The sequence below is a fragment of the Leuresthes tenuis genome, unplaced genomic scaffold, assembly GCF_036924035.1.
Source record: "Leuresthes tenuis unplaced genomic scaffold, fLeuTen1.0.hap1 SCAF_21, whole genome shotgun sequence".
NCBI lineage: Eukaryota > Metazoa > Chordata > Actinopteri > Atheriniformes > Atherinopsidae > Leuresthes > Leuresthes tenuis.
Window position 1 is genome coordinate 1,606,793 of NW_027325375.1, and position 12,809 is coordinate 1,619,601.

Genomic DNA, 12,809 nt, shown 5'->3' on the forward strand with positions numbered 1-12,809 from the left:
GCCAAAACTGTGCTAAAGTGTCTCCTTGGAGCCAAAACACGCGCTAAAGTGTCTCCTTGGGAGCCAAAACACGCGCTAAAGTGTCTCCTTGGGAGCCAAAACACGCGCTAAAGTGCCCTCTACAGTGGCGAGGACGCGCTATATGTGCCCTTTTTTTCTTTCCGCCCCTGCCCTTGAAAAGTCTGTGCGCGCCGCTGCATGTATGTTCTTATTTGTGAGGGATGGCACTGGCTTCACACAGACCTCCTGGTGCTTCCCTGGTGTTGCAGTTTGGATTTCTGACGCTGTTCGGCGCTCCCGCACAGCGCGTGCAGAGAGCGCGTCCTGTCCGGTGAAACACGCTCTCTGACAGCTCCCGACTCTGCCCCCCACCCCCCTACGGAAAGCCACCATTCAGCATTTCAGTCCTGACGCCGGAGCGCACGCACAGGCATGCAGGCATCCACGGAAGCGCACTGACAGGACAGAGCGGGATGGACGCCGAACCAAGACACCGGGGTCTGTCTGGTGGGAGATGCAGAAGCTGAAGGCGCGAGGAGGAGCACCACACCGTCAGTTTCTATCTAACTGCTGGTGCAGCCTCTCAGTAATCCGTTCCCCGGCAGGAGCAGGGAAAGCCCCTCACTGACACCGACAAAGCGGAGGCTTGAAGTCCGACAGAGTTGATGAGCGCGCGCCGCGATATTTTGAGCGTTTGACCTGCCCGTGGAGGCTGAAATTGACTGACTCTCCTGACTCTGAAGGCGGTGTAGTTATTCAGGCTGCTGGGACTCCACTTCACATCATGAGCAGACCAACAAATGGTAAGCGATTTGTAAGTGTGTGTGTGTACGTGTGCGTGCGCGCGGTGCGTCTGGGGGGCGTCTAACCAATCAATATCGGTGTCCTGGGAGGATTTAACGTGAAATAGATCATAAAGAGTCCCTCACAGAGGTCATTTTTCTTTTCTTTCTGAAGTCTTGTAAGTCTTAAATGATGAATCTATGAAATGAATCAGAGTTTTGGGGATTCTTATGCAGTCGGAAGCTAAATAATCAGAGTCTGTTATAGTTCCTGCCATCGAAGAGAAGAAGCCTGCAGTCTGACAGCATGAAGACAATAGAGCAAGGTGGTCAACACAAATTAAAATGGCTCACGGTCTAAATATAGAAGCACATAAAGCCAGTCTTTTATTAACGTGAAATCCCAAATTTGATTTTCCATAAAAGAACAAATGAGCCTGGCACCAGTTAAAGCCCTGGAGTAGCTGCTTACTCCTCCATACGTCCCACCTGAGGGGGATATCCAACCTTATAAAAGCTGCTGGGATAAAGTGGCACAGAGTTATAACCTCTGGCTCTGGCTGAGGGACTCTAACCCCTTCCATTTCCCACAGAAATAATAAAAAAAACAGGAACTGAGCTCATTGGTTTTCATCCTGACCCGTGAGGTCACAGGTCAGAGTAAATCTGTGGCGCTGTCAAAGACTCGGGTGTAAATGGTCCATCTGACTTTGAAGTGATTCGTAGGAGAGATGCAGGAGAACGAGTGTATTCCTTAAATATTAGAGAGAAGCTTCCTGCACAAACTGAATGAAAATCAGGGTCAAAGCCACACAAAGTGTCTCAACCAGCTCCTTATCTCACAGTTTTCCCAACCTGAGGGGACAACTTGCAGGTTTTAGGCGTTATTTCATCTTTTTCCTTTCAGCAGCATTACATCGCTTTAGCTTGACTATAAAACAAAGCAGTAATTAGACAAAATAAAGGTTAATTTCACGTCATTTCCAGAGGAAACCTGCATCTAAACCTGCTAATAATGACAAAGACTCCCAGAAATAACACATTCCTCTTGCAGCCACTCACAGGTGGCTCAGATCTTTCTCTGTCTGTTGTTCCAGTCCTTGTGCTGCCATCTGGCTACAGAACCAATGCCAGCACACATGCATGAGGATACAACATTGTTGTCCCACTTTTACCTCTTTTTTTCCCCCGTGAACATGCATATATCCACAGCTCTTACTCTGTGTGGCCCCTCCTGCTGCCATCAGCTTAACCTGCCAGCATGCTGTGTTTGCTGCGATTGCGTAACACTGGGATGCAAAAGCATTAGCAGAATACAGTAGATTTGTTGCTCAGTCTGTTGCACAGTGGGCCGTCTTTGGAAATCCAAATGAATTGAGACACAGTCAGATAAGTCTATTCATTCCATGCTTCTTTTGCTGCGTCACCCTGACAAAGAGGAACCAGCATAAAGACACAACTCGTTCCACTAAGAGGGATTTGAGCAGTTTCATAATCGAGGATGAAAGAAGTGTAATCCCAAAAAGATCCACGGTGACCTTTTCTGTCTCTAGTAGCACGTATATCAGGATTAGTCAAAGCTTTGCATGAAGGACAAGTTGCAAGTTACAGTGCATTCCTGTGGAAAACGTTCAGGAGAGCTTCGGATCTTCTTAGGAGCAAACGTCCCAACAGGTTGACCCCAAGGTCATATGATACAACACAAAGACAAGTTGCAGTAAATCAAAGAGCCACAGGCCTTAGGCGGCATATTAAATGTTAAAGTTCACAGCAGCACAGTTAGGAGAAGACCGAAGGAGTACGGCTTGTATGGAAGGAGGCAGGAAAACCAAAACAAATCATTTTTTTAATTAAGAAATGGCAGCTTATAGAGAACCAAACACCTCATAGCAGCTGTCAAGCACGGTGGTGGAGGGCTGATGATCTGGGCTGGTTCTGCAGCCACAGGACCTGGGCACCTTGCAGTCATTGAGTCCACCATGAACTCCTCTGGATACCAAAGTATTCTAGAGTCAAATGTGAGGCCATCTGTCCCACAGCTAAAGCTGGGCTGAAACTGGCTCATCAACAGGACAAAGATCCCAAACACAGCAGCAGATCTACAGCAGAATGTGGGAAAAAGAGAAGAATCAAGGTGTTGCAATGGTCCAGTCAGAGTCCAGACCTCAGCCTGACTGAAATGCTGTGGTGGGACCTTAAGAGAGCTGTGCAGAAACACATGTCTGGCAGTTTTTAGGCAGTTTTTGGGCATTTTTCAAATAAAGACTCACTGAAATATGTCGTCTGAGGATGTTTTTACCTACTTTTAGGAGCTCATTGGAACCAGATGTTATTTTTCTCTTGGAATTGTTTTCACATGACTGTAAGTTAGTCCGAAAAACATCAAATCAAGAAGACTTAATCTTTAATGGCTTATTATGAATAGCTTATTGCCATGGTTACTTAAAGTTTATATAGAATCTGGAAGCCAGGAACTTTAAAGACGAAGTTTCCACCATGCTGCAATGTGCTTTCTTCAGGATTTAAACCACATTAGACGTGGTTTTGGTCTAATTAAAGTGGTTTTGTATATTAGAAGATCCATTCATGTCATTCATGGACCGTGGCATTGGCTGCTGTCCTCTGAAACGGTTGGAAAGGTTTAAAGATTTATACAAAAATGTAAAGGACACTGAAGGCTGGTAAAACGTCTTTCTCCCTGGTTAAGAATGGGTTTAAGGCTGATATTCTTGTCTTTCCAGGATTTCCAGGAACACCATTCGTTAAAAAGCTAATCGCTAAGCCATTTTACTCTTCTGGGAACCTTAAGCCAAGAATCCACGGGATTATTTTGTGTGTTTATCTGTTTTACTGTTTTTTTGCTGTTTGATCCACTCAAATAAAAGCTCGAATCTGCTATTTTAGCTGCTGCTTCGTTTCCATTTGACTGAGAAGACGAGCCTGAAGGAGCGTTTCCACACTCATAAAAGGCTGTTTAAAGTGCACCAGCCATCCTTTCTGTTTGAGGCTGTTGCTTCTCGTTTCTTTATCCCACTTTGATCTGCTTGAATTCCCAGAAGAAGAAAACGAACGGCTTGAAAATGACAACGTGTGACATGCTTTTGATGCTCTTCTCTTCCTCCAGCTCACTACCAGTCAGGTCTCTACGGAGGAAACAACAACAGCAGCAGCTCTCCGCTCTCCAGCCGTGGAAATTCTCCCATTGTGTGCGAACGCTGTGGGAAGGTTTGTCGCGGCGAAGTAGTTCGTGTGAAGAACACGCACTTCCACGTCCACTGCTTCACCTGCCAAGGTAAAGAAGAGAAAAACTAAAAGAAGAAAACATTATCATTTACCGCCTCCTGAGTACAAACTCACATGTTCCCATTGCACTTTATTTTCCAGTCTTTTACTAATGCATGGCTTTCAATGTGTGGATTACACCCAAATCAATTTGCTTGATTAAATATTGAATTATGGCCAGTACTCAGACAAGCGGGAACCAGCACAATTGAAACATTAGTAGCCTCTGTACTCACTGAAATAAAAGCTTAACTATGACTATACCGGGATTAAAGCCAGGATGGAAGCCAATTACAAAGTGTATTATATCAGAAAAAGGACATTGGCGTCACCACAGACCAGAGGGGACTTGTGGGATCTCTGCAGGGTTCAAAATGGGGGGAAAATGTACATATTTCAAACATTAATTCAATTCAATTCAGTTTTATTTATAAAGCGCCAGATTACAACAATTGTCATCTCAAGGCACTTAAGTAATAAAGTCCAATTCAAGCCAATTGGAATTCAATTCATTGTAATCATAATCCAATTAATTCATATGGAGCCAATTCAAAAATAATATCCGAGCTAAGGAAACCAACAGATTGGACCGAAACTTGTCTTCAGTCCAATCTCCCGTCCTGAGCCTGAGGGACTGTGGAAAGGAACGACTCCCTTTAACAGGAAGAAACCTCTGGCAGAACCAGAACCAGGAAGAAACCTCTGGCAGAACCAGAACCAGGAAGAAACCTCTGGCAGAACCAGAACCAGGAAGAAACCTCTGGCAGAACCAGAACCAGGAAGGAACCTCTGACAGAACCAGAACCAGGAAGAAACCTCTGACAGAACCAGAACCGGGAAGAAACCTCTGGCAGAACCAGGAAGAAACCTCTGGCAGAACCAGGACCAGGAAGAAACCTCTGGCAGAACCAGGAAGAAACCTCTGGCAGAACCAGAACCAGGAAGAAACCTCTGGCAGAACCAGAACCAGGAAGAAACCTCTGGCAGAACCAGGACCAGGAAGAAACCTCTGGCAGAACCAGGAAGAAACCTCTGGCAGAACCAGGACCAGGAAGAAACCTCTGGCAGAACCAGGAAGAAACCTCTGGCAGAACCAGGACCAGGAAGAAACCTCTGGCAGAACCAGAACCAGGAAGAAACCTCTGGAAGAACCAGGAAGAAACCTCTGGCAGAACCAGAACCAGGAAGAAACCTCTGGCAGAACCAGAACCAGGAACAAACCTCTGGCAGAACCAGAACCAGGAAGAAACCTCTGGCAGAACCAGGAAGAAACCTCTGGCAGAACCAGAACCAGGAAGAAACCTCTGGCAGAACCAGGAAGAAACCTCTGGCAGAACCAGAACCAGGAAGAAACCTCTGGCAGAACCAGAACCAGGAAGAAACCTCTGGCAGAACCAGAACCAGGAAGGGTGTCCATCGGCCTCGACCAGCTGGGGTTTGAGAAGACAGAAAAGAGGGAAAAGAGGGGGGAAAAACACCATAACACCATTCAAAGGATACCTGCTGGAACAGGGAAACACAAGTTAATAACCACAATAATGTCACAGGGACATAAAATCATTTGAGAAATTAAACAGGGGGAAAAAGAGAGCAAAGTGAGGAAAGGTGTGACAGATGAGGTCCCCCAGCAGGCTGGGCCTATAGCAGCAGAACTATGGGATGTTTCAGGATTACCTGAGCCATCCCTAACTATAAGCTTTATCAGAAAGGAAAGTTTTAAACCTAATCTTAAAAGTGGAAAGGGTGTCTGCTTCCTGGACATTTACTGGCAGCTGGTTCCACAGAGAGGGGCCTGATAACTGAAGGCTCTGCCTCCCATTCTGCTTTTAGAAACTCTGGGAACAACAAGTAAACCTGCAGTTTAGAGCTCAGCAGGTGAGAAGACCAGACACAGAAAAGCTCGGTATTCCTTGGCTTTGGAAGAGACTTTTGAAGGGCCATACGGACCGCTAACATTAGCCTGCTAGTTTTCCTGATGTCACTTCCTGGTTCTGGTAAAAGTTTGATTTGACTGCTGATTCAACACAATGTGAATGTGGTTATGTACAGGTGGACATCTTATGGCTCAGGTGTCTCCTCGCCCGTTTCCTGCATCTTTCTTTGAGTGCATGTAAAATGGTGAGCGTTATTAGCAATGACAAGACTTTTAAGGTATGTTTTGGTCATGTTTCATGCAAGTTTTCTTGATGCATGATGGTTTTTTACTGATATCACCTTAGTTGTGCTGCCTGATTCTGGATCATGTTCATATGAAAAGCTCGGTATTCCTTGGCTTTGGAAGAGACTTTTGAAGGGCCATACGGACCGCTAACATTAGCCTGCTAAGTTTGATTAGCCTGCTGATTCAACACACCGCTGTACGTCTTCTGCTGAATGTGGTTATGTACAGATGGACATCTTACGGCTCAGGTGTCCAGATTTCCTCTTTGGGGGACACGTCCTCGCCCGTTTCCTGCATCTTTCTTTGAGTGCATGTAAAATGGTGAGCGTTATTAGCAATGACAAGACTTTAAAGGTATGTTTTGGTCATGTTTCATGCAGGAAAAACAGACTGTCGGATGATGCACAGGTTTTTTTTACTGATATCACCTTAGTTGTTCTGCCTGATTCTGGATCATGTTCATATGTGGCTCATTCTTTGCATGATGGAGCTTCAAAGAGAATCTTTTGATGGTATTATATCAAATACTGGTCCATAATTTGTAGAAGCAGAATTTACAGATTGCTCAGCCTTTGATAATCTTTACTCCTGAGAGACTCTGCCTCTCTCAGGTGCTCTTCCTGGCATCCTCCACAGTCCACAAACATGCAGGTCAGGTCAAGTGAAGAATCTGAATTCACCCTGGGTGTGAATGTAAGTGTGCTTGGTTGTTGGCCCTGTTTTAGACTTGAAACCAGCAAGTAGCCTGGCCCCTAAGGTGCAGAAAAAAGGGCCAAATATAAGGCCAGTGAACACTGGAGAGGAGCCTTTGCCTTTGCTGAAGGTTATGATGATAACTGCTGATGATCCGCGCATTAGTTTTTGTTCTTTTAACCAGGTTGCCCCATACATTTTCTATTCCCACTTAATCCAACTGTAAGGGGGCGGAGCCACAGATAACCAAGACAACAGTAGATGCTACTGCTAAACCTTTGCTGAAGGCAGCTAATGATCCGAGCAATGATAAGCAGGAACAAATTGTTAGTATAATTAGTCTTTGTTCTTTTAACCAGGTTGCCCCATACATTTTCTATTCCCACTTAATCCAACTGTAAGGGGGCGGAGCCACAGATAACCAAGACAACAGTAGGTGCTACTGCTAAACCTTTGCTGAAGGCAGCTAATGATCCGAGCAATGATAAGCAGGAACAAATTGTTAGTATAATTAGTCTTTGTTCTTTTAACCAGGTTGCCCCATACTTTCTATTCCCGCTTAATCCAACTGTAAGGGGGCGGAGCCACAGATAACCAAGACAACAGTAGATGCTACTGCTAAACCTTTGCTGAAGGCAGCTAATGATCCGAGCAATGATAAGCAGGAACAAATTGTTAGTATAATTAGTCTTTGTTCTTTTAACCAGGTTGCCCCATACTTTCTATTCCCGCTTAATCCAACTGTAAGGGGGCGGAGCCACAGACAACCAAGACAACAGTAGGTGCTACTACTAAATAGAAAAGAAGACAAGCTAACACAGCATCTTATTGAATTCATTTAGCAACCAAAGCCTGGAAATGCCAATGCATGGAAGAGGCAGTAGATTATCCAATGAACAGCTACGATCTTTTGGTCAGATCAGCTACCAGTGTTGGCTTATTACTGGTTAGAGCAATAGCTGCCTTTTGTAGGGACCTAGCCTAAGAATAGCACCAAACCTTTCACCTAATGGCAGCTTAGACCGTGTCCAGCACTCCTGTGATCCTGAATAGGATGAAGTGGGTCTGGAAATGAATGAATATTCTCACAGCTGTGTCATTTTTGTACTTTTGCTGCCTCCATCCAATACTGGAGTGGCTAATTGGGAGCATCTAGAGGATTCCTGCTGACAAGATGGGCCATTCCAGTGTAATCTCTATTGCTACTTTTGAGTTAATCAATCGTTCAATCGATCGTATGGCTGAGAAGCGGTTGTAGCTCTCTATCCCTTGTTGAACTTGATCTGTCAGATAGAAATGATCCCAACAGACACAGACCGGCCCATTCAGGAGCAGCGTATTGCCCAGATGTTGGTGTTGCTGGTGAGTCTTGTGCAATTAGTGCTCCTCATTGCTCTGAAGGTGCTTTTCAGCTAATTATTGCGGTTCCTCCTCCCAAACTATCAAAGGTGGTAGAGACCAAAGAGTCTGACTTCTATCTTCACAATGTGGTTAAATCAACCCCTTAAAGTAGGTCAAATCTCAGGTCACTGGGGAAAGACTTAAGAATGTCTCAAAGCACAAAGGGCATGTCATATAACAACACCCCGTCACGCTTTTGTAGCCTTTGGGCCGTATGTATTTTTACTGAGTAGCTCGATGACCCTGAAATTAGTCCCGATGAACCTGACAGCTGCAGGCTTAACAGGAAGGATCCCAGTTTAATATGTGTGAATATGAGTCATTTAAAAACACAAAAAGGGTTTAAAATCTGTCTGTTCAGAAGCTTCTGATATTTATATTGTAAATTAAAGTGACACAGGTCTATCAGAATGAGTTAGACTAGTGTTATAGATTAAATACATCAATTCAAAGCGCTGCACCGTGTCTTCAAACACAGAGTTGTTAAGTCAATAGTTGTTTCAGTTAAAGGGGAACTCCGGTGTTTTTAAACCTTATTTCTGGCGTGAAATACGTTCATCTGCTCACTGAGAACAGTTTGGTGAAAGTCGGCGTCCTTCGGAAGATATTTAGATAACTGGAGATCCATATAACGGAGTGAACGGGGCTTAGAGGATGCAGCCTCTAAATAAGGCATTATCTGTCTTTATTTCACCAATACTTTAAGAAGAATGAATGAATGAACGTGTGCTATAGCTCTGTTAGCTCATAGCTCTGTTAGCTCATAGCTCTGTTAGCTCATAGCTGCTGTTATGTGGCTACTTGCAGCTATAGGAGAGCTAACGGAGGGATTTCTACACAGGCACTCTACTGGGACCACTTCATCCACACGCCCCCCTGCAGCACAGTTTATTCACTCCGTGCTCTGTGGCAGTCGGCTAACTTCACACAGAGTTTGCTGCTGATAGTTTTGTGCAACATGGCAGGATATTTATCAGATTTTAACAACGTGAACGAGGACTTTGAGTAAGATGGACGTTCTTACCGGAGTGAATGAGCTTTAAAAATACCGGAGTTCCCCTTTAACTGCTCAGTGATAAATGATTAAAACAATCACCAAGTAACTAAGATATTTAGCAATCTGTCCGCTGTGAGATGTTTTGGAGCAGGTGTGTGCTGAAGACCTAAACACATCTCAGATGAGCTCAAATGAACCATCGATCAAACGGAGCTTGTTTCAACTCAAGCAAACTGCTTAAATGTGAAATGTGCACATTTCAAATAGCTTGGTCTGCCTCCAGCTTTGGAACAAGTTGCCAACATTGTTTTGAGCTGTGCTGCAGCGGCACGTCATTGACGTCATCCCAGTAGACGAGTGTGTAGAAAGCCCTCTATAAGCCCCCCCCGATAGCCTCCAATAACAACAACACAGCAGCTATGAGCTAGCAGCAGCGATGAGCTAACAGAGCTATGAGCTAACAGAACTATGAGCTAACAGAGCTATGAGCTAACAGAGCTATGAGCTAACAGCAGCTATGAGCTAACAGCAGCTATGAGCTAACAGCAGCTATGAGCTAACAGAGCTATAGCACACGTTCATTTATTCATTCTTCTTAAAGTATTGGTGAAATAAAGACAGATAATGCCTTATTTAGAGGTTGCATCCTCTAATTCTCGGTGAGAGAGGCTTCTCAGCACTGACTAAGGAGAACTTTCAGGCCTTCATGTTGATGTGTAATGAAACATATTTTATACAATATATAATATAACAGACCAACGGTAACATCATTTAATTGGTTAAAACCACAGTGACACGTTGCTTTGTTGGTTTGGTTCACTCCACATAGCAAAGAAATGGGCTGAAAGAGCACATTTTTTTCATGAAACAGGAAAATCTTTGAACATTTCCTGTGTCACATGTTCCATTGGGATTTAATTGAACCCTTAACCAGTATTTTTTGGATCTGGGATTTTACGGCTTATATTTGAGATAGTTTTTCTCTTATATTTGCATCTTTTAATGTTTGAACTCCTCCACCAGTAAACAGAGTCTGGAGTCAGCAGCTGGCTTTGCAGTAGAATCAGCAGGTTTTCTGCCCGTAGTCAACCTCCTTTTCCAGGCCGGGACTCATGCTCAGAGACTCTGAAGCTTTCTCCATTTGTTCTGCAACAAAACACTCAGTCACCAAGCACCAAAAAGGCAGATTTTCTATTTTTTTTCATGAAATAGCATATTTCAGGTCGTGCAACAGTCCCCACAAAGGATCTTAAAAATAACTTGAGCTAAAGGAGGCTCCTTGGTTGTGTCTTTGGATGAATTATTGATCGTCCAATTGGCTGATTGTTTGCTCAGTTAAAGGAGCTCATTCCTTGTGACAGGGCAGAGCGAGATTAATTGACAGAAGTTGTTCTGCCTTTGATATTAAAGTATCTGTCATCATGGACACTTGATCTTGCAGAGTAAGCTTAATGACTTTAAGCTAATGGAGTCTTGGCAGTTTCCATCTCCTCCCCCGGTCTTTCTCTCACATTCTTAGCTTGTCTGAGTGCTTTAAATGTCAGAGTTACAGTCCATCTTGGTTTTTGGTAAACAGAGAGTGACTTTTCATGTCTGAAAAGGGTCAAAGCAGGAGATAATCGATGTTCGAATGTGACCGGAGATGTTTGGGCTCCTGCAGGAACCAGTAACCTGCAGTAAAATTCATATCCTGTTTATCTTTTAATCTTTTTCCAGAAGTGAGAAGAGGTATGCTTAATAAATTAGATTAGCTTTCATAATCAATCATATAGATTAATATAAAAATCAGTTAATAATTACATGGCATATGTACAAAATACAGTTTAGTGATGGTTACTTATAAGCTGTTGCTATGAGACAGATGTGTGTTGGTCAGAGCAAACTATTAATTAATCTATTAATGAATTTTTATAGAACATTAGGAGATATTCATGTTTCCCAAATTTTAATAACTTTACTTACTCAAGTTCCATTATCAGGCATAAATTTAGTGAATTTAATGCTTATTAACTGGCCATCATGTACATCTTTACGTACATCCTGATGTGATTAATCCAGATGAACACTAAAGGGACGCTGTTTCATGACTGGATCAATGCTCTGGTCTCATTCTGTCTGCCAAAGCAGCTGTGACACGAAGCACAGCCATGAAACCGCTGCTCTGCTGCCTGTGGGATTCTTTGTGGTTATAAAAACGTGTGTTTGATACATTTATCAGGTGGCCAAGGCCAAGAGGGGATTTGTTGCATGTGTCAAAGTAAAGTTGATATGAATGGATGAAGCCGAGGTTTGAAAACAAACTGCCACATAACCTGTTGGTGCAAATATGCAAATCCACGTTGTGCTTTATCTCAGACCGACGAGGTTTCTTTTCCTTTTCTTGGACTCATCCATCCATCCTGATCATGCAAATTGAGCAGGGAAAGGAGTGACAGGACGGCAGATGTGTGCAGGATGGACAGATCGATAGACTCTCTGATACCTCCCTTGGGATCCTCTGTCTCATCCTTTCACTTTGCTGTCTGCTTCCCTTTCACATCATATATGATGCCTGTTCTTTTCCTCTAATCTGTCCCTTGACTCCCATCTTTCATAATTTTTCTCCCCATCTTGTCTCAGACGTAATTCTCTCTTCCTCCATGAAAATGTAGCCATCATGCGTGACCTTACAGCTTTACTGGGAAAAAGAGCAAATGCAGTGCAGTTCTGGACAACCTTTTGGGATAATCTGGCATCTATCCATGTGTTTGAGCTGCAGGAGCTTCCTCTTCTCAAAGTAATTTTAAACAGACTTAAATGATTCCCCTTATGACATTTAGTGGAAAGTCTGACCTACTTTGGGTTAAAACAAGTAGGTGTTTGCGAAGAGATGCATGCCAAGAGGAGGGACTGTGTATTTCGTCTGCTCCGCAGATAGTCACGCATGGCCTGGCTCATTTCTACAGAAGAGACTTCAAGGACAAACTGTACAGTATTAAGGACTGTATCAGCTCTGCTTTGCAGCATCTGTACAGCAGGTCAGTGTCCTTGCACTGGGTTTTTATGTGTAACTCTGAGCTAAACAGCAAAGATGAGACAACTTGTGTCATCTGGCCTCCATGAGGCTCTTAAACACTCTTTTTAAATGAATTTTGCTTTGCCTCAACCTTTAGCTTCTGGTAATAAAGAAAGAAACGTTTGCAGCCTGTGTTTAAGAGCATCTTTGTCTACATCAGTCTTACCAACAGGCTAAAAGTCCTTGAAACAAAACTGATGGAGTTTGGAAGGAAGGATAAAATGTTGCAATTTTACTTATTTGCACCGAAGATCATTTTCTCTGCTTTCTTAACAAGGCTGATTTCAGTTTTCCCTTCTTCTAGTTCTGCAGAAGGTCCAGAACTTTGTTAGCTGGAGGTTACATCATTACAGGACTGCTGCCTCCTACAGCAGGGATAAAGAATAAGCTTATTCATAGTCACAAGCTGGTGTATTTAGTGCTACTCGGCGTGTTTTT

General features: G+C 43.6%; 1 protein-coding gene across 3 annotated transcripts in view; it reads left to right on the forward strand.

Annotated features, from left to right (window-relative positions):
* Positions 1-438: 438 nt before the first annotated feature.
* LOC140280014 (actin-binding LIM protein 3-like) overlaps positions 439-12,809 on the forward strand; it is a 64,586-nt gene continuing 52,215 nt past the window's right edge. For all 3 annotated transcript variants that reach the window (XM_072375265.1, XM_072375266.1, XM_072375267.1), the window contains exons 1-2: positions 439-803; positions 3,907-4,074. In XM_072375265.1, coding sequence (XP_072231366.1) covers positions 785-803; positions 3,907-4,074 — 187 coding nt within the window. In that variant the 5' untranslated portion in view covers positions 439-784. The remainder of the gene's footprint in view (positions 804-3,906; positions 4,075-12,809) is intronic.